Source organism: Acanthochromis polyacanthus, chromosome 2 (genome assembly GCF_021347895.1).
Source record: "Acanthochromis polyacanthus isolate Apoly-LR-REF ecotype Palm Island chromosome 2, KAUST_Apoly_ChrSc, whole genome shotgun sequence".
In the NCBI taxonomy this organism is placed as follows: Eukaryota; Metazoa; Chordata; class Actinopteri; family Pomacentridae; genus Acanthochromis; species Acanthochromis polyacanthus.
Window position 1 is genome coordinate 1345885 of NC_067114.1, and position 20902 is coordinate 1366786.

At 42.1% G+C, this 20902-nt stretch overlaps 2 protein-coding genes across 11 annotated transcripts in view; one reads left to right on the top strand and one right to left on the bottom strand.

The window, feature by feature from the left end:
• myo9aa (myosin IXAa) overlaps positions 1–13740 on the bottom strand; it is a 150001-nt gene extending 136261 nt beyond the window's left edge. For all 9 annotated transcript variants that reach the window (XM_051936565.1, XM_051936589.1, XM_051936553.1 and 6 more), the window contains exon 1: positions 13387–13740. The gene's annotated coding sequence lies outside the window, so the exon portion shown is untranslated. The remainder of the gene's footprint in view (positions 1–13386) is intronic.
• Positions 13741–14064: 324 nt separating this feature from the next.
• On the top strand, positions 14065–17821 carry senp8 (SUMO peptidase family member, NEDD8 specific). Of its 2 annotated transcripts, none has more exons than XM_022187284.2 (2): positions 14065–14189; positions 16519–17821. In XM_022187284.2, the coding sequence occupies exon 2, from the start codon at positions 16546–16548 to the stop codon at positions 17209–17211; it is 666 nt and encodes a 221-aa protein (XP_022042976.1). In that variant the 5' UTR covers positions 14065–14189; positions 16519–16545; the 3' UTR covers positions 17212–17821. The 2 variants fall into 2 exon arrangements, with proteins under 2 accessions (XP_022042976.1, XP_022042977.1); XM_022187285.2 differs by lacking the exon at positions 14065–14189 and adding an exon at positions 14207–14526.
• Positions 17822–20902: the final 3081 nt, after the last annotated feature.

The following is a 20902-nucleotide window of genomic DNA, read 5'->3' on the forward strand; positions in this document are numbered from 1 at the left end:
ACCTCATAACACACTGACATCTATATTAGCTCACCAGTGTCATTAGTCTACCAAGGAGGTGTGAACTCGTAAAATGTCTAGAGTACATTTCTTGGCTGCAATGTTTGAAACAAATGTAATAAATTATGAAAATTTTATCATCAGAAAATGAATATTGGGAGATGTATCATTAATAAATATGTTGGTATCATCCACAAACATCTCTAAAAAGTGAAGAAACAATGAACTAAGCTGGTCAGAATGTAGTCCAGTGGATGGCGAGCTGTGATCAGACAGAACAGGACCAGGAGGTATCACTGAGCTGGATTATATTCACTCCATTTCCCCCTCAGAAAGAGAGTCTGTCGGACCAAACCGACCCACTGAGCCTCTCCAGGCCTCAGGGGAAGATAGCGCCAAGGAGCAGCCACGTTTCTTCCAGAAGTGTTCAGCATGTGAACGCCAACAAACCGAACAGCAGGGAGGCTGTTGGAAGATGTAGAACCTAAACATCAACAGGAAGAGCACCAACGCATGGCAGCAGGATCAGGATCCCGTCTGCAAACACAAACCAGAGGCTGCTGATGCCAAAAGGACTCATCTCGTCTTTCACAGCTGAGCGGAGATGAGCAATAACGACTGGAGCTGCCAAGACTCCCCAAACCTCACAGGGATGAACACCAAGAGATCAACACTGTTTCCAATTCTGGATACCTGAAACCGAGTCAAGCATGCAGACAAAAGACATTAGAAGATTCTAAAAAGGGTTCGCTTCCAACCTGAGGACATGAATGCGTCATCTTCATGCTCAATTAACTCAAATCAGCTGCCAAAGGTTTCTTTTGTGAAGCGTTGCATAATGATACAGATGGAGGATTCTTCCTTCAGGGCGTTCAACACCTACATGGAGCGCCGTTTCAAAGGCATCACTGTGAATCACCGCATGCGTGAGTGGGCACCGCCGATCAAACAGAGAAAGATGTAAAACTACACTCCTGGGCATGTAAGTCCATGTGGACTCATGTAGGCATGTGAACTATAAGCTGTCATACTCAGAGCAGCCTAAACCCACCACTCCAAACTCAGTCCATCCTGATGTCCTCATGAGATCCCCTCAGTGTAAGCAGTCAACAGATCAGCAGTCCTTTCAGATGGAAATTCTGATTCAACACACGTTTAACATTCTGAATCTTATGCAGTGTTTACTTGTCACATTTTTAGGGTTAGGGCTCATTTTTTCCTGCAATATAAAGTCCTTCACCTCTGTGGAAGCAGCACAACCATGACGAGAAGTACAGAGAACTCAGAAATGTCTTCTGTGCAGGGAGACGCAGTTAGAATTAGGGCTGCAACTATTGATTAATCGATTAATCATCTAAGCACGTTACGGCATCAAAAGTCAACAGAAATAACAGAGCTCTGAACACGGACCGACATCCGCGCTGTATCGTAAACAGGGATGTCCGTCCATGTTCCACCTGGATGCTCATTTCTGTTGCATAGCACGCTCACTTCTGCTTTTGATGACGTAACGCGCTTAGACGATTCATCGATAGTTGCAGCCCCAGTTAAAATGCCACAAAAGCTGGATTTCTTTGATTAGTTAAATTTGAAAATGCCTGACATCAACATGTACAACATATTTTCATGCATCCACATACCAGTCCCTCCAGGAATTCATGATTCACAACCAGTTAACGTAAATTCAGCCAATCTCCATGAATTCTGCAAGACCTTGAAGTTTTGTCCAATCACTGCAACTTTTACGCAATTTTGTCCCGCCTCCCATGAGTTCCACCAATCACAGCAGTCCCAAACATAACACACGTACGCCACCGAATTCACTTCCTGTTAGTGGTCTGAAGATGCAGACATGTCACATTCTAATGTCTCTCATTTACCAACAAAAATTACTGCTAAAGACATGAAAAACTATTCCCTGATGTTCTTCACCAAAGCGGAGCTAAACTGTTTTACACCCGTGAAATGTCTGTGAAGGTTCTCAGTCGTCCAGGTCATCTTAAGCTGAAGGGTTTAGTTCAGGCAACTGGACTTATTCTTGTGATCTTGAAGACGTTTCGCCTCTGATCCGAGCAGCTTCTTCAGTTCTAAAAACTAGTTTGGAGAGTCCCAGGTATTTAACCACTGGAGGTGAAGGTGGGGCTAAGGCTAATGGTATCTACTGAAAGACTACCCTTCACCATCTGTGAAGTATTGTGGTGGAATACAAACGAAAACCATCGACTGACAAACACTTTTCTACCTCCAAACATGTCAGGAGAACGTCTGAAAGGAGCGGAAACAGAGCAGACAGATCACCGTGATGGAAGCTGTGGATCCAGATCAGACAGAAATGTCCAAACATGATTCATTCAACATAAATGATCATTTAGTGCCTAAAATCTACCAACCACTTCATGTTAAACCAGGATCTGGCTGCTAGTTTCCCACCGTGGTGTTCCAGTTTGTGGAAATGAGTTGGAGCATTAAAGAATTAGTTTAGAAAGAAATATTGCCCATTAAAATGTTGAAACATGTTTCAAAAACTTGTTAACAACTGTCACTGTCTCCTGCAATTTCATCGCAGCAAATACGTTAAAAAAAAAAATCACAACTCACATGGCAATTTTTTAGAAAAGTCACCGCGAATTCATTTTAGAGACAAAAATCTGGGGAAAAAAACAAAATCCTGGAGGGACGGAAATATGTAGTCAATAGTGATAAGGCAGTAAGTCTGCATACTAGAGATATTTCTCTACTTAGATTTTATCTCCTCTGTGTGAACACTGCCTGCAGTTCAGCCCAGCTCAGCTAAAATTCCTTAAATTTTTGTCATGTGACCGGTTGTTAGAGCCGAGTTACTCATGTTTTTTTTTTAACAGAATCTGATGTGTGTAAATGATTTATTTTTGATGGTTTTTCTCCAATGGGACTTACAATAAAGGGGATCTTAAGCGGAGGTCTGGTTAAGTGAAATGAAATACACACGATTTGTTCAAGGACTGTCCAAAAGTTGACAATCTTCCAATTCTTCCCGTTTTTAACATTTCTGGCTCTGATAAATGTTTGAATTTTGGCAATATTTTAAAGATAACATGTCATTTAAACTCACCTGAAAGATTGCACTGTTGAAAAGTTGGAACAAATGTTAACGTTTGCATTTTTAAATTCAAAGAAATTTAGATTTTTAACTTTTTTAATGGTCATTTTTATGTCTGGAAGATCTCATTTTATGTTGAGTTGTTAAATCTACAGCTCAATTCGTGACTTTTCTTCCTGCACATTAAATCAGTTAAAGCTGCAAATCTTCTCTCACTCAGAGAATTAAAGTAACCCGCAGAAACAATCCAAGTTTGAGGATCTCTAATCCAAACCAGTGATTCAACAGAAAACAGCGTTCTCCAGCTGATAGTAATGATAGGTCATCAAGTCCAACTGTGGGTCTGAATGTTAAGCACAATTCTAAGCACATCTGTTTAGCGTATTAGGAAAAAACATGACCTGTAATTACAGGGCAGTGTTACAGAGGCTGTCTGTCTGCTGGGAGGATGGGGGACGACTGCTTTCTGTCTCTCTGCTGCAGCTGACCGCAGAACGTTTGAAATCTGAGCCGGAGCCGCCGCTGACGGAGAGACAGAAGAGCTGCAACCGGATGATAACACAGAGTTTAGCCGCCAGCTTCCAGCAGATGACGGAAGATGTTGGTGGAGAGGCAGCATTTAACGCTACGGCCTCATGGCTTCAGACCATTTACTAAACTGTAGTTGAACAAGGTTTGAGGAAAATCCCACCTTCAGACGCCCTTTTGCTGTTTCTCATTATTAAAATTACATTTTCATGCACTGAAAGAACTATTCTTTTGTTAATCTTCAGTTTGACAATTCCTTCATTTCCCAGAATGCAGCCCAGCAGCACCACAAACACGCATGGTCTCGTTTATTCCACCAGGGTGTAAAACAACAATAAAAAACGACCAAGAAAGTTTCCTGGGCAACAAAGGAAAACTACGGAGTGTCTGAACCAAAATGCAGAATACTTTATGTTTATGTCGGCCGACTGGGAAAACAAGAAGCCAGAACATTTCTTCATTTTCTCGAGAAGCGTCTTTCATGATGATCACCAAACATCTGGATAAGTCTGAAAAGATTCTTCCGCCGCAACAACAAAAGCTGATATTCAACATTTTCTAAAGGTTGAATAAAATGTCCAAACTCTACTGTACGTATCTCAACAAGACATCAGCTTCATCGGTGTTTCAAATTCACTACATTTTACTTATTAACTGATTCAAAAATAATTAAAAATTCATCCAAAATCCATCAGTGCCACTTGCTGCAAGGCAAAACTTTCAAAATTCTTGTTTTGCAGAAAATACTATTAATAATCACAGGTGTTTCTGTAATCAATTAATAAATATGAGCAGTTTTTTTAAGAATGATTCCAACTTTCCAGTCTTACATTTTTGTTTGTTTTCCTCTGTGTCAGCAGACTGAATATCATCTGAGGAAACCAGCTGGGGATTTGGGACAGGAGCTGCAACGCTTCACAGGTTAGTTGGCAAATAATACATTGATTGCAATCTACCATGTTAATGAATTGCTTTGAGTACCCCTAACCTCCTCTAATAAAAATCATCAAAATTCTATTCTTCAGTCTGGATTTCCCGGTTTCTTTCCTCCTCTGTGTCAGAAAACTGAACATCTTTGTGTCCAGATACCATCGAGAAACACTGATTGAGAATATTCACCATTTTATCGACCAAACAATTAACTGGTTAAACAAGAAAACAACCAACAGACTAATCAACATTCAAACTGACCATTAGCAGCAGCCCCTGTCCAATTAATGCTCCAAAAACCTGGATTCAGCCGACAAAAGGCAACAGCACATTTACGTATTTTAGAAGAAAAGGTAGTTTATAAATGCTTTTCTGGCAATCAATTTTAAGTATATCAGTTAATATAACTTGTTCTGGTGGGAGCCGAAGGTCAAAGAAGTGCTGTGAGGACGACAAGAGGAAGGCATAAAAAGGAAAGTATCTGTAAACTACATGAAGATGTGGAATCAGACCTTCAACTGAACGGTTTACTGAATCATCGTGTGTTTACAGACTTTGCTTCTTTGTAATATCATGAATAAATGTCTGTATTTCTGTTGGGTTAGAACAGGGCTGACTCTACAGATGAAGGATGAAGGTATAAGTCTTCCAGCTGCTGCTCATTTCAGGTGGATATCTTTTCTCCTTCGGCTGTCTACATTCATTAAACGACACCAACCTCCAGACTGGTAGCTACCACTCTGAAAATGTAAAGTTCTGCAGAGGGTTTGAATCATGCAGTAAAGCAGCTCTGTTGTTTGTGTGATACGGTAGTACCACAGTACTCTGAAGAACTTTGCACTATAAATAAGCTGCATTGTGAACTTTCAGGCACTCATTCTACCAAAACAGACCATTAGCATCAGGAACACACTCCTTAATCCAGCCTGAACAATACCGGATTGTCTGAGCTGAGAAGGTCCATGTGAACCTCGGTAAGCTCATTCTGGCTCTCCAGCTCCAGAACTGGGGCAGCCGGTGTTTCATTCTACTTCTATACTTCACCTGTTGAGACAAACAGAGGGAAAATCTTAGCTGAGCTGAGAGGACTTCAGCGGTGAGTGGGGCTCTTTGTGGGACGATAAGGAGCCTCTGATGGACTCCAGGTGTCTGAGGCAGTGAATGAAAGGCATCAGAGGTTAATCAGGATGAATGCAGGTCGCTGCCAAAGCACCGGGCAGGCAGGATAAACGGAGCTCTGAGGCACGACAAGACCCAGAGGAAGGAGCAGGTGTCGTTCTTTCTCGGGCTGGCAGGTCTCCCTGCATGTACAGTCAAACCTCTGCAGATGATCCAGAATGCAGCAGCACGTCTGGTCTTCAACCAGCCCAAAAGAGCTCATGTCACTCCCCTGTTCATCTCCCTTTGCTGACTTCCAGTTGCAGCCAGAATCAAATTCAAAACTGTCCTCCTGGCTTACAAAACATTTACAAGAACGGCCCCAGCCTACCTGGATTCCCTGATCCAGGTCTACTCCCCTTCACGCCCACTTCGCTCTGCATGTGAGAGACGCCTGGTGCTTCCAGCCCAGCACGGCTCCATATCTCCAGCCAGACTCTTCTCCTCTGTTGTTCCCAAATGGTGGAACAATCTACCAAACTCTGTGCGTTCTACTGAGTCCCTTTCTACTTTTAAGAGACAATTGAAGACTCACTTGTTCAGAGAACACCAAGGCACTTAATCTGACTCCACCTTAGGGGTAGAATAAGTCAGGTGGTCCAAAACCCAGCACTTATTGAGCGCTGACAAAGTTGGACAAAAAAAAAAAAGGGGGGGGGGGGGGGCTGTTGGCAATTCTTCTGCAACTTGATGGCAACACCTTTGACCAATCGGACTTGAAGCACTTTTTGCACTTACTACAGGTTTTTCCTTATGTCTGAATTCTTGCTTGTGTTGTACGTCGCTTTGGACCAAAGCGTCTGCTACATGAAATTATAGAATTGTAGAATTGTAGGGCTGGACCCGAATATTCGGTCCTGACGGTGGTATCCTCATATTAATTTTAATGAATTTCTCCTTCTGTCATAATTTGGAATGAGAAACAAACACGACGCTCCTCTTGTAAACCGTAACTCCACAGCTTCATCATCTGCTCATTTACTGATAACTGCAGTTCAGATCAGCCGGGAGGGAAGAATGTGGGCTATTAGAGAACACGTCTGTGAATCGGTCTTATCACGGCCTGTTTGTTGTCAGTTAGCCACAGCTATCTCCACTCTTCCTCCCCTGTTGCCTCATCCTGACAGAGACCAGACTACTGTAAACCGTCAGAGTTCCTCAGATAAGAGCAGCAGAGATGAAGCTCTGAACTTCTTCTGTCTTCCTGAACCAGAAATAAAAAAAACGATACATCGCATCACCTCCTGCACGCTTTACTTCTACATTTGTTGAACCAAAGTGAATGTTGGACTGTTTCCTGGTTATTTGCCTGGTAGTTTAAACCAGGGGTGTCCAACATGAGGCCCGTGGTCCAAAAGTGGTCCTCCAGAGGGTCCAATCCGGTCCTCAAAGTGGAAAAATTACAGAGAAGACATTAACTGCAGATTGTAAATTAGTAAAACTATAAATTTAAAATCATTTCTAGACCATGACAAGTTGTTTGGATCAGAAAGTAAAATACTAGATTGTTCATTCTTCTTTTGTCATTTTGTGTCTTACTTTTGTAAAATTTTTTTGTGTTTTGGTTGTTTTTTGTCTGACTTTTATTGTTTGTCACGTTTTTGTCGTTTTGTGTTTTGCTTTATTTCTTGTATTGCATATCGTTTTTGTCGTTCGTCTACTTTTTTTTGTCTAATTTTTTGTCCGTTTTGTTTAAGGTCGTTTTTCTCATTTTTTTCATCATTTTGTGCCTCGTTTTTGTGATATATTTTATGTAAATGAGGAACTGAGGCTGAATGTTGTTGAAATTGAATTCATTTTTCTTAATAAATGTCAGGTTGTTCATTATGTTTTGTAAAAAGATAATTAGTTAAATGTGCACATTTTTAGTTCATTTTTGTACTAAACCAAAGGAACCATCAGGAGTTGTGGTTATTTATAGGTTATTGTGTTGTGATTTTACTGGTCTGGTCCACTGGATATTAAACTGGACTGAATGTGGAACCTGCACTGAGATGAGTTTGACTCCCCTGGTTCAAGTAGTTTCAGGGCCGATCTGCTCTGCATGCGGACCGGACCGTGGACCGGACCGTGGACCGTACCGTGGACCGTACCGTAGACCGTACCGCGGACCGTACCGCGGACCGTACCGTGGACCGTACCGTGGACCGTACCGCGGACCGTACCGCGGACCGTACCGGACCGTGGACCGTACCGCGGACCGTACCGCGGACCGTACCGTGGACCGTACCGCGGACCGTACCGGACCGTGGACCGTACCGCGGACCGTACCGCGGACCGGACCGTGGACCGGACCGTGGACCGTACCGCAGACCGTACCGCGGACCGTACCGCGGACCGTACCGCGGACCGTACCGGACCGCGGACCGTACCGCAGACCGGACCGGACCGCGGACCGTACCGCAGACCGGACCGGACCGCGGACCGTACCGCGGACCGTACCGTGGACCGTACCGTGGACCAGACCGTAGACCGGACCGTGGACCGTACCGTAGACCGTACCGTGGAGCGTACCGTAGACCGTACCGTGGAGCGTACCGTGGAGCGTACCGTGGACCGTACCGTGGACCGTACCGCGGACCGTACCGCGGGACCGTTACACAACAGCACATGCCTGGGGATTAACCGTGGGCCCTGCTCTGTCTGAACCTTTGAACACTTTTGTCAGCGGGGTCACAACACACTAAATACTCACAATAAATCACAACTTTAGCTTCTAGTGGGCAACACAGACGCTGATGTCTGATATTCATCCTGGATGGCATCATGCATGGATTTACTGGTGATCCTTAACTAAAATATCACGTTAAAATGAGAAAATGCTGCAATCTCCTGCCCATATTTATTCTACTTTACTGGTTATTGTTTGATCTCATTACCTCCTCACAGTACTGGAGATATCTCACCTTTTTGCATGTGTTGGAATTCTTAATATAGTTTTGTTTTTTATGGACATTTGATTTTACTATTTATTGTTAATTTAGCTGGTTTCAATGCACCGTCCTGTGTCAGCTACTTATATTTCTGTCATTCCCACATGTATGATGACAATAAAGCTGTTCTATTTTACTTTACTTTTACACTGCGGGTATTAGATATCCGATTATTGCGGCCGGTATTTGGCATTTTTTCAATTATTTGTATTTTTATGGATCAGTTATTGCTAAATTAAATGCCCTACTTCAGGTCTGAAACAGAGTCAGAAAAAGTATTAATAAAGCTGTAAGATGTGGACCGCAGTGGGAACTTTAAGTGATAGAATAGTGAAATATTAAGTAAACATAGAAGAACAGCAGACGGAAGTGTAGGAGAAAAACAGTCACATAAACAGCGTCCTGATTTAATCACTGCGTTTCTATTTTACATCTTCAGTGATGACAGTCCTCGTTCTGTTCTCAAATGTTGTTAAAACTTTTAATTTAATGTTCCAAATATTGGTTCCTGGCCTTTCTTGATGACCAATAATCAGCATCATCACTGACAAACCCACATCCATCGATCCCTAGCAGGTATTACCACTCATAGCTAAAAACCAAACGCAATCCTCCTGCACATTGTCAGTTTAAAAATGAGCTAAAAATGCAACTCAGAGCCACAAATGGACATAATTAGCATGTGCTGGAAGAAAAGAAACGGAGAAAATTAATAAAAACCAAGCAAGAAGAACGAGGCACATTGAAGAGGCATATATATCTGTACTTTAGAAAAGAATAGATGTACTCAGCAAGTATTTTAACCAAACCTGGAGTTTGAGACTCGTGTTATCTTCATATATATTCATGGAGCGGCTTCTACACGTCCATCCAAGCCTCCGAATAACAAATCAGGCTGCAAGTGAGCGTCCACAAGAGCAACAAAAAGGTTTGAAACACTTGGGAAGGAAAAACAACACGGACAGACTTTAATTTAAAGGGACTGAAAGCGAGCTTCCAACCAAATCCATGTCGTTTTTTCGCCGCCTTTCCTCCATTGTGAGGGATTAATTAAAGAGGACGAGTTAGGCACACTTCACATAAACAGAAATGCAAAGAACAACACATGCACTTTCCTCTGCACACCTCGCTCCAGCTGCCGTTAGCAGCACTGAGTTAATGAGGGGAAATGCAAAGCGTGGGGAAGCTGAGCCCGTGAGGCCGAAGCCCGCCTCGTATAATGGTCCTCTAAAGAAAGGGGGGCTTTGTTTGCTGCAACACAAGCAGGTTCCTCTTTAATGACTTCATGTGCATGCCAATCACTCACACCGCACAGCCCCATCACACAACACCGTGCAGGACATCCCCACATCACGGGATGTGTTCAGGAACACCTTCAGGCCCGGATCCTGGGCTTAGTCCACATGCTTTACTGTGTTTGAGGCTGCAGTAGATGTGCAAAGTCTTAGGAACATCACTGAGTTTTATCCCACAATAACAAAGAGAAACAAACAACAGAAACCGCCTTCATGAGCTTTAGGGGTAAGGACACAGTTACAGCCCCTAGATATATAATTTATGCGCATTTTCGTCTCATATATAGAAAAAAACATCACATTTTACCCTGTATTTTTGTATTTATGAGAGCAGATCTTCATTTTATCTGCACCATAAATACTGAACGTGTTTTTTTTTTACACCTTTTACTTCAGTGCAGAACTTCTCACACTGTTCTGCTATATTTATATGTGCGTTTGTGATTAAATGTGTTCCATAAAAAGGTACAGACGCAGAGAACAGAGAACTTCACTGCACTGATGACTTGTTATAAAACCTCTGAATCCTTGAATCTCTTCCTTTATCCTCCAGTTCAGTTAGAAATCTGTAATTAAATGAAGCTTTCACTGGAGGTTCTTGTCATTTGAAAGAGCAGAATTAGCAGTCGATTAATTGAGTAGTCGATTTGTCAACTATTAAGTTATTCAGAAACGATCTGTATAATTAATTGGTTTGAGTAACATTTTAAGAAGAAAAAAACACCAAAATCCTCTGATTCAAGCTTCTTAAATGTAAATATATTCTGGTTTCTTTCTTCCTCTGTGACAGTAAACTGAATATCTGTGGGTTGTGGACAAAACAAGACATTTGAGGATGTCATCTTGGACTTTGAGAAGCACCATTCGACATTTTCCATCACTTTATGGCATTTTATAAGCTTAGTTTCATCGCTTTCTGCTGATATAAACAGAAGCTGCTGTTACTCTTCAAGATGCACGAGGACAAATTAACTAAAACAATCGATACAAACTCATTAAATGTTCAAACTTTGTTCAATCAGTGGCAAAAGTTTACATTTCAAACACATCAGGAGCTCGTTTGACTCAGTGAGGCCACAGATCAGGTGTGACTGGGCGGCAGGACGTGATGTAAGAGCCGACAAAAAATCAAGTCATCAACTGACTAAGACATGAGCAGCAACTACTGCAAATCACTTCTATTTTTGAGCCTTAAATTAATCCAAAACTCAAAAAAAATGCAAATTTTTTGCAAAACGATGTTCTTTCCCCTCTTTCTAGGTTTTTTCTTTTAAATTGAGCTTCATTTCTAAATAGTTTCTGCCAAAATGAACACTAAACTCACACGACTGGAAAAATGTCTGAGATTTTGCATTTGTCCAATTATTAGTAAGGTTTTTTGTTATTTTTAACCGATTATCAAAGTACAACAATTCAGATTACTGCAGCGGGAAAACAGTAAAATAATCAGGCGTCCACAGCAATGTTTTTGTTGCTCCTCTTCCCAGCATTGGACATTAGACAGACGGTACATGAAGTTAATTCAGACTACAGGGTTAGGGTTTGGATGCGCTCTGAGGCTGACATTATTCCTAATTAGCACAGTGGGCAGATGTAGCACAGGATATCTGGAGATTTTAGAACTTCTTACCATGTTTGGAGTCGATGGAAAGCAATCAAAGCTCCTCAAAAGTCAGTCGCTTCTATTATTCAGCCTTAAACTAGTGCAATTTTTTTTTAAAACTGCACAAATTTTGCAAAAAGTCGAAGATTATGTAGCAGTGAGAAGAGAAGCAGCTGAAACTTTGCGTTGCTGTTGTGATTTTAGAACACGGCCACCTTCTTAAAGTTGTAGAAACAGAGAAGCAGACTGAAACCGAGCGGATTAGTCGCTGCAAATACTCAAATCTGAGCTTCGATTGTTCAGGTGGCGTCTGCGATATCGCTCAGCGCAGCCCGGTGTGATACAAAACTGAGGCCGGTCCTTCAGAAACAGCAGACAGAGGCTCTGTGAGGTGTCAGATGTCAACAGGGACCAGTTGCCGGAGACTCGGTCCAGGACGCCTCCTCTAACGCTGCAGCAGCTGCGTCTCCTCAGAGCTCACATTCCTGCAGGACAGGCCCACTTTGCTCTCATCACCTGTGCTGCTCCCAGCCTCAATTCAAGCCCTTCTCCTCTGCTTTTAGTGCAGTTATGTAAGGAGACGACAGTTTCAAACGCTGCACAAAAAACTGAGCATGTTCCGCCGTGATAATCGCAGTAATCCTGATCTAAAATCTAATGTGGGTGTTATATAATAGTCCCGTAAATAAAAGATGGTCAGGAGCACACAGGAGCTTTCAATGAACCGTCCTCACTTCTGCAGAAATGTCCCACTCTAACTATAACCTCCCTCATGCATAATGTAGGCCACAGCCTCCGACTGAACACTGAAATGGCTCAAGATAAAAATAAAAGCCATTCAGGTGCACTCACACTGCCAAGGAGTAAACGTCTGAGTGTGTCCATGAACAGACCCATGATTCAGCAGCTTCCTCACCCCATTAGACCTCCCTGTGCAATTACAGCTGCTGTGCATGCCGTATTGGTCCTCAGTGCACGGCGAGCTGCACCGTCTGACCTCCACTAAATAATACATGTAAACATTTACCCCACCCTGCCGCGCACGCACACACTCACATCATCTCATTTCTAAATGAAACTAAAGACAAAACACCTCATTCATAAACACTGTGCTGCAGGTTTCCTCTCATTTATGCTGCATCATCCTGCTTTTTGTCCAAATCTACAACATTACATGACAGCAATGCAAATTAATGTTTTTTATGAGTAAATAAGTGCAGAAAGTAACCTGCATGTATCAAGAGGTTGCTGTTGCGATTATTCATCAGTTTATGATGGGATTTTTGGCACCTTTGGGTTTTTGTAGTTGCAATCTGAACTAGCATATGAAGCAACACAACTTTTCACAAGCTCACAAACACACACCTCAGTGACTAAGAAAAGCACACACTCAAACCATCTTATTTCTAAATGAGACTAAACATAAACACCTGGTTTCTAGAAGCTGTACTGCAGGTCTTCTTTCATTTATGCTGCATCATCCTGCTTTTTGCGCGTTTTTTGTCCAAAATCTACAACATTTATGCAAATTAATGTGTGTGAATATGTGCAGAAAGGAACCTGCATGTATCAAAAGGCTGCTATTGGGATTGTTTATCAGTTTATAGTGGGATTTTTGGCACCTTTGGGTTTCTGTAGCTGCAATCTGAACTGACATACGAGACAGCCGCAACTTTTCACAAGCTAACACATCACACACACACACCTCAATGACTAACAAAAGCACCGACACACACGAACACACACCTTAAAAGCAACTGAAAACAACGTTGCAGATGAGCAGCAGCTCAGAGGAACAAGTTTCTTACAAAACAGCTCCAGTGATTCATGGATCCTGCAGCCCAACATCCCTCCTCTTACCTCCAGACTGGAGCTGAACTCAACGTTTCACTCAAGTTTCCTTCGTCTCCTGTCAGGCTTCTTTCTGCAGAGCCGCGCACACTTGTAGTCACGCACCAAAAAAAGCCTAAGTCTCTATTTAATTCCCTGCATTCCCACTGAATTAATTTGTTTTTCTTCTCTCTCCGGACGCTCGACTCCCGAACTAAGTCCTCCGAGATTCAAGTCCGCGGCACAGAAGACATTATTTTTCTCTCTTTTTTTAATCCCAGCGTCTTCGCAGTTCGGATGTAATTAAAAGGCAGCTCCTCGCTCAAAACTCCTCTTTGCTTTTGCTAATCAGTGCGGCCACTACGCTGCGCGTTCACGCCGCCGCTCGGAGGGGCGGAGAGAGGAATCCGGAGGGGAGGGCGGAGAGAAACGGGCGGAAGTGGGAAGCAAATAGCACGACTTCAAAGTAACAACGCTACACCGTCCTCTCTTATATGAGTCTTAAACCGAACTTCGGTTTTATTTTAAGTATAGAAATGATTGGCAGTTAAGTTTATTTCAACATATGTGTTTGTCGTTGCTCTTCTTTGGCCATAAAATATAAACACCGACTACTTTTCAGTGCTTGTTCGCTATGAAACAAACCGTTAGCCTTCCAATTTAGCTGCTGCGCAAGTACCCGGATGTAAGCAGCCAATCAGAAGCGAGCTCGTCTCCACCCAACTGTCGCGAAATGTTTATCGGCGTTCCCGAAGCGCTTTACGTTAGTCACTGCAATGAGGGACAACACTGCAGTTTACCTGTTACTTTTTATCTGAATGTGTCTTTTACAGGTATGGACATCAAGTCAAACGCATGTATTTTCATTTAGCGGCCCGTGGTGCGTGTTATACAGGCTGCTGTCGCTGTTTAGCTGAGTTGTTTTGGCTGCGTGTGCTGGTCAAAGTGGCGGCTAGCTAGCTCATGCTAACGAAAAAACGATGAACTCATCGCATTGCAGTGATGTGATGCTCCGCAGTGGATTTATAGCCACTGGACACATCTGTACGTAACTCTGTTAGTGTTGTAGGACAGATCCAGGTACAGGTTTCATGAAGTAACGACGAATCAAATCAACGTCGACCCCAAACCGATCAGTCTGTGTTGGCTTCTGCAAAGTTTGATAGTCAGGTAAACTTGAACACAGTTTAATCAATCTATATGCAGTTTTAACAAATCTATGTGCAGTTTAATCCCCCTGTGTGCAGTCTTAAAACATCTATGTGCAGTTTAATTCTCCTGTTGTCTTCATTTACGGGCACCAAAAAATATTGTTTCCTTGTCTGAAAAAAAAATTGAGCAAAAATATTCCCCAAATTTCTGAAAATCTGCAAAATCTTCAAGAAGAAAATTCCAATAATTCCTTAAAAGTTTCCCTTAAAAATTTTATTTTCAAAAATCCCCCCAAATTTGGAGAGAAAGTTCTTGTAAATATTTTTTTTAATTAGTAAAAATCTTCCAGAAATATCTAAAGTGACTAACACTTCCAATATTTTCTTTAAGAACATTCACACTGATGTGGCTCAGATGCTGCTCAGTCTTTCTTGTTGGGAGGGCAGCAAACAGTCCATGTGAGGGGTGGGAGGGGTCCTAATGATGGAGGAGGTCCTCAGCATTCCTTGTAGATGTCCTGGAGAGCTGGGAGGGAGGCACTGAGAATCTTCTCCACTGTCTTGACCACACGTTGCAGAGATCTGTGATTCGTTTCCAAAACCATGTGGTGAAACAGCCAATCAGGACGCTCTCCACGGTGGCCCTGGAGAAGGTGGTCAGGATGGAGTCGGAAGGCTGGCTCTCTTCTCTCTCCTCAGGACGTGAAGGCGTCGTTGGGCTTTCTTCACCGTGGAGAGACCAGCTGAGGTTGTCTGTGATGTTCACCCCCAGGAATTTAGTCCTGTAGACTTTCTACTGTGGAGCTGTTGGTGTTTTAGCGGATGGTGGTCAGCCAGTGGAATAATCAGGGGAATAAGTGGCATATTTACAAAAAAAATGGATCATATGAAACAAACAAGTGTTCACGACACTGGATATGATAACGGACACGTAGAGAGACCAGAAATCACAGTCAGTAGGAAGTCAAACATCTGCATGAGCTGAAGTTAATGAGGTTGTTGATGGTGTTGTGGATCGTTGTCTCCGACTCTTCCTAAAGGGTTTAGCTAACTTGGTGGATATTTTGGGGACGGGATCAGGCTGAAACTATTTCTGAAATGACAAATATTGGAGTTGTGGACATTCCAGTGCCTGATTCCAGACATGCAGCATCCAACCAGTCAGTTCTCGTCTGTTTCCTGTCATCTGTGGCATCGAGTCATTTGAATGAAGCTGCATTTTATCATCACCGTTCAAAGGAGTGTCTGTGGTCACACCGTCTAATCATTGTCCTCTGAAGCCACACCTGATGAGGGTGTGGATTCATTTAATGGTTTAGAATGTGTCCTCAGTTGAACAGCTGGTTCAATTTAACCCTTTTTTCCGAAATGAGATTTTGAAGTCATAAAACGAGACCATTTGCATGCAGGGATCATATTTTTGTTGTGTTTAAATGTTTTTCCAGACGTGGACTTATGTAGTAGTAGACTAAAACAAGAAGTGAGTAAAGATCTCCACTGAAAACAGTTTTTTAGTCCAGGATTAGATTTAATCCGTGTCTGAGATACTGAGCTTTAATGTATGAAGTAACTTAAAAATAATGAATAGTGCTGCCTGTGTTCTACCAGAAGATTTCTGGTGATCTGTTGATCAGCAATCATTTCTTTAATCTGCAGATAACTGGATGGATAGATAGATAGATACTTTAGGGATTTTCCAGGAGTAAAGAAACCAGCAAATTTTCAAAGTTAAGATGGAAGCAGAGAATTTTTTTTATCTTTAAAAAATTAATAAAATCAAATAATTGGTAATCAAATTAGTTGACAATTAGGTTCCTAGTTTTCAGCTCATCAAACAATCACTGCAGCTCTATTTTCTACAAACCAACCGTCAGAAATTCCCCCCAAAAACCAGTTTCTATTCACAGATCACAAAGCTGAGAGGATGGACAGAATGTTTAGTTTTTTATGCTGATAGTTGTTGATTAAATGCTGAATCACTCAAACACTGAAACGTTCTTGTGTTTCCCAGCCTGACGTTCTCTGATTGTTCTGGAGGATGGATCCTGTGGTTCTGAGCTACCAGGACAGCCTGCTGCGGCGCTCCGATGTTTCCCTGCTGGAAGGACCTTACTGGCTCAACGACCAGGTCATCGGTTTCGCCTTCGAGTACTTTGCTGCTGAGCGCTTCAGAGTCCTGGGAGAGGCCATGATCTTCATCAGCCCCGAGGTCACCCAGTTCATCAAGTGTGCTTCCTGTCAGGACGAGCTGGCTCTGTTCCTGGAGCCGCTGGATCTGGCTTCCCGCCGCTGGGTCTTCCTTGCCGTCAACGACAACTCCAACCAGTCGGCCGGAGGATCCCACTGGAGCCTGCTGCTGTACCACCACACCTCCAACCACTTCGCTCACTATGACTCTCAGAACGGCAGCAACTCGCTGCACGCCCGGCGCATCGCCAGCAAGCTGGAGCCGTTCCTGGGCGCCGGGAGGAAAGCGCTGTTCGTGGAGGAGCCCTGCCCGGCCCAGCAGAACAGCTATGACTGTGGTATGTACGTCATCTGCATCGCCGAGGCCCTGTGTGAGAAGGCCAGGGTGGAGGGATCGCCTCGCCTTCCCGTCCAAATCATCACCCCGGCTTACATCACCCAGAAGAGGGCCGAGTGGTGCAGACTGATCCAGAGTTTAGCTCAGAACGACCTCTGCTGCTCGCTGTCCTTCCCTTAGCTCCATTTATGCAGAACGCCGTCAGCCCACATATCTACTGCTGGAGAACCTGAATGCACTCCTTGAATACACTATATAACAATATATGAAATATATTTCTATTACAGCCTGACAGACTCCAGAATAGAGTTAAAACATAAAGCAGGATGTGTACAGGTTCAGAGAACAGTTGGTGTCATGTTTCTGTCATTATATGCACAGCTATGTACCGTATGTAACCAGAACACCAGCATGCCTAGAAGCTCCTCTGTAAATATTCAGCCCGGATGGAGAAACGTCATGTGGAAGAGGCGACTTTTCTTTTCTCCATTTTATTAGTTTGGAGCGAATGTAGAAATGTTTACACAGATTATTGCTCAGGGTCATTTTAAATGAACTGAATTGACAATAAGAATGTGCAGAATTAACTCTGGCTCCTGCTTCATGTCTCATATTCGTTTTGTTTCTCGGTTTGAACGGCGTCGCGTCCAGAACTACTGTCGGTTGTGAAGCAAAAGAATCCGGCTGTCTGAGGCTGAACTGTGAGCAACACTGAGCGGTGGAATGTATGTTCTCATGAAAAGCATCAAACTCATCGTCTGTTGGTTTAATAAATGTTTTGTTGGCAATAGTCTGTGGGTTTTATTTGAATTTCCAGCTGAGTCTTAATCAGGTAAATATGTTCACTTTTCATCATGAAAAGTTAATTATGTGTTATCTTAAAAGCACTGAAGGAATTCTAGTCTGAGCACATTTATTCCAGATTTTTTCTTTTAACTTCTGTGTTAACATTTGCAGGAGAGAAGACACAAATATCTGTCAGCTCCTAAAACAAACTGTCACTTTTAGACTGGAACAATCAGAGCCACTGCCACAGTGACACATTTGTAATTTTTAAATATTATAATAAAATCTAATCCCAAAATACCGGGCTTTGCAAAAGTTCTGTTACACTTGTTGAGACATTCATGAAAATGAACACAAAGATTTTTGGGTGCGATAAGATAAAACTTTTGGGTGGCCACATTTCTGATTAATATTATCATTAAGACATATATTTAAATATTTTGGAAAATAAAAAATTATTGCACCAAAAAAATCTTTGTGTTCATTTTGCAAGTGTAACAGAACTTTTGCAAAGCCCGGTATGATGCTATTTTAAATAGTTTTTGGATACATGACATGTTTTTAACGTCTACGTTGTTATTTCTATTTAAACCAGAGGTAAACATAACAATAAAATGTGTAAAAGGCAAAATTAAACATTAAAAATTGACAAAGAATTAGTAAAGACAATTTTAAAATTCTCCTCTGTTGTTCCCAAATGGTGAACAAACTACCAAACTGTACGTTCTGCCGAGTCCCTTTCTACTTTGAAGAGACAACTGAAGACTCAATTGTTCAGAGAACACCGAGGCACTTAATCTGACTCCACCTTAGGGGTAGAATAAGTCAGGTGGTCCAAAACCCAGCACTTATTTAGGACTGACAAAGTTTAAAAAAAGGGAGAGGGGTGGTGGTGGTGGCACTTCTTCTGCAACTTGATGGCAACACCTTTGACCAATCGCACTTTTTGCACTTTTTGCACTTACTACAGGTTTTTCCTTATGTCTGAATTCTTGCTTGTGTTGTACGTCGCTTTGGACAAAAGCGTCTGCTAAATGAAACTGTAGAATTGTAGAAAATTGAAAAGGCCAATAATAAAATATTATAAAATACTACAAATATTATTCAAATCTCTGTCTGTACAAGTGGGTTTCCAAAACTGCCTAAAATATTTTTAGAAAGGAAAAAAATTCTGACCTAAATCTGGCTAAATGTGTTAAAAATGAGTGTTAACATCTAACAAACCACCTAAGTGAGCTTCTGAGTACAAATGTTTTTTATTTTTCTTGCAATTATCTGAAAATTGGTTGGAAATTGATGAAAATTGAGTCTACTGAGAAAAAATAACAGTTTTTACTCACAGGATCAGAGGGTCAGATAAAGCTGAAACTCAAAAGTAGCAAAATGTAAACCTCATGTTCAAACTGCAAGAAAAAAAATAATAATCACACATGTATTTATAAAGCATTTCAGTCAAAGTGCTGTACATAGAGATAAAAACAAATCCAAACATACTGAAACACTAAAAAGGACAGGTTCAGACTCATCTATAGCAGTAAACCAGTGGGCCTTCAGCTTTGATTTCAGCAGCTAGACTGTTCTAGAAAGAAAAAGCCCGTTCCTAAACCGTCTTTCTACAGACATTTGGGACATTCAGAAACATACAGGGTCACCAGATTGGACAGGTACGAGGGGGTAATTCCATTTCCAGTTTTCTACGTTAGCAGCAGCACCTTAAAGTCTGCTCTAACCTGAACAGGGAGCAGAGAGGCTCACATCTACTAGAGGTGCTGGTTCTGGACCATCTGCAGACCACCAAGGCTCTTCTTTGGTGATTAAAGCACCTTACAGTAATCTAACCGTGACAGAACAAAAGCATGAATTAGGACCTCAGCATCCTGAAATGACAGAATCAGTTTCTGAGGTGGAAAAAGGCCACTCCGGTCTCTTTATTATGGAACTCCAACCAAAGAGTTTTATCCAAGAGCACACCAAGATTCTGGACTCTGTCTTTACAATGAATAACAGTCACCCAAGGAAAAGGAAAACTGTCAAACAGAGGATTAAGATTAGGAGTTCAGAAGCAGGAAATGTGTTGATAACCAGCTCCTAACAGCTGAGGGACAGGCCTGGCGTTTATCAGTGTCAGATCCACTCTGAAGGACCAACGGCATGTAAAACTGTAGATCGTCTGCAGAACAATAAACAGAGATCCCAATAGAATGCAAAATTTGACCTGAGAGAAAACAACAGAGGACCCAGTACAAAGCCCTGTGGTACCTCATGCCTAACAGCACAGGGCTCAGAGAACACGTTGTTAAAGGAAACACTTTGAGATCTCTGACAGATGAGACCTCAATCACTGGAGGCAAAATAATTCTCCAGTCTGTCCAGTAAAATCCAGTGATATACCGTATCAACAGTAGAACTTAGATCCAGAAACAACAGAACAGAGGATGTCTCTGAATCAACAGTTAGGAACAAATCATTCACTACTTTTCAAAGTCAAACAACTGAAACACATTCTGTCACAAGTTGTAAATAATTCTACATGGGTTTATCAAACGTTCATTCTTACTAAAGCATCAAAAATATCCAACAATAATGTTTCCAGTAGAATGGAAGGGTCGCAGCACAAAATGTCTTCCAGCGTTCTACTTTAAGAAAGGACGCAGGAAGGAAAAGCTATTCTTTATTTACAGCCTCACTGTTCAGTCCAACTGGGGCCTTCGACAACATATTTATGGGGGAGTTTTGTGCATGAGTCAGAGCAGGATTTAGGGTTTAAGTAGCAGAGATGTGGTGGGAAGAATAAATATGCTGTACAAAAATCTAGCACGAGGGAACAAAAGAGCTTTGTGCTGTCTATTATTATGCATGAAGCAAAAGCAAGCGAAAATGTAAAAATAATCACAATCTGGAAGATAATAAATGTCAAAAGGTCCTGAATTAATATTTAAATATCATGTTTCCAATGTGGATCAACAGCAGTAATCAGCAGTAATGTGGGAGTAAAGAGCTGAGCCTCAAGGAGAAGATCTCACTTTACCATTCATCTACGTTCCAACCCTCACCTATGGTCATGAGCTCTGGGTAGTGACCCAAA

Coding starts and splice junctions, on each gene's coding strand:
- senp8 (XM_022187284.2), top strand. CDS start 16,546: ATGGATCCTGTGGTTCTGAGCTACCAGGACAGCCTGCTGCGGCGCTCC.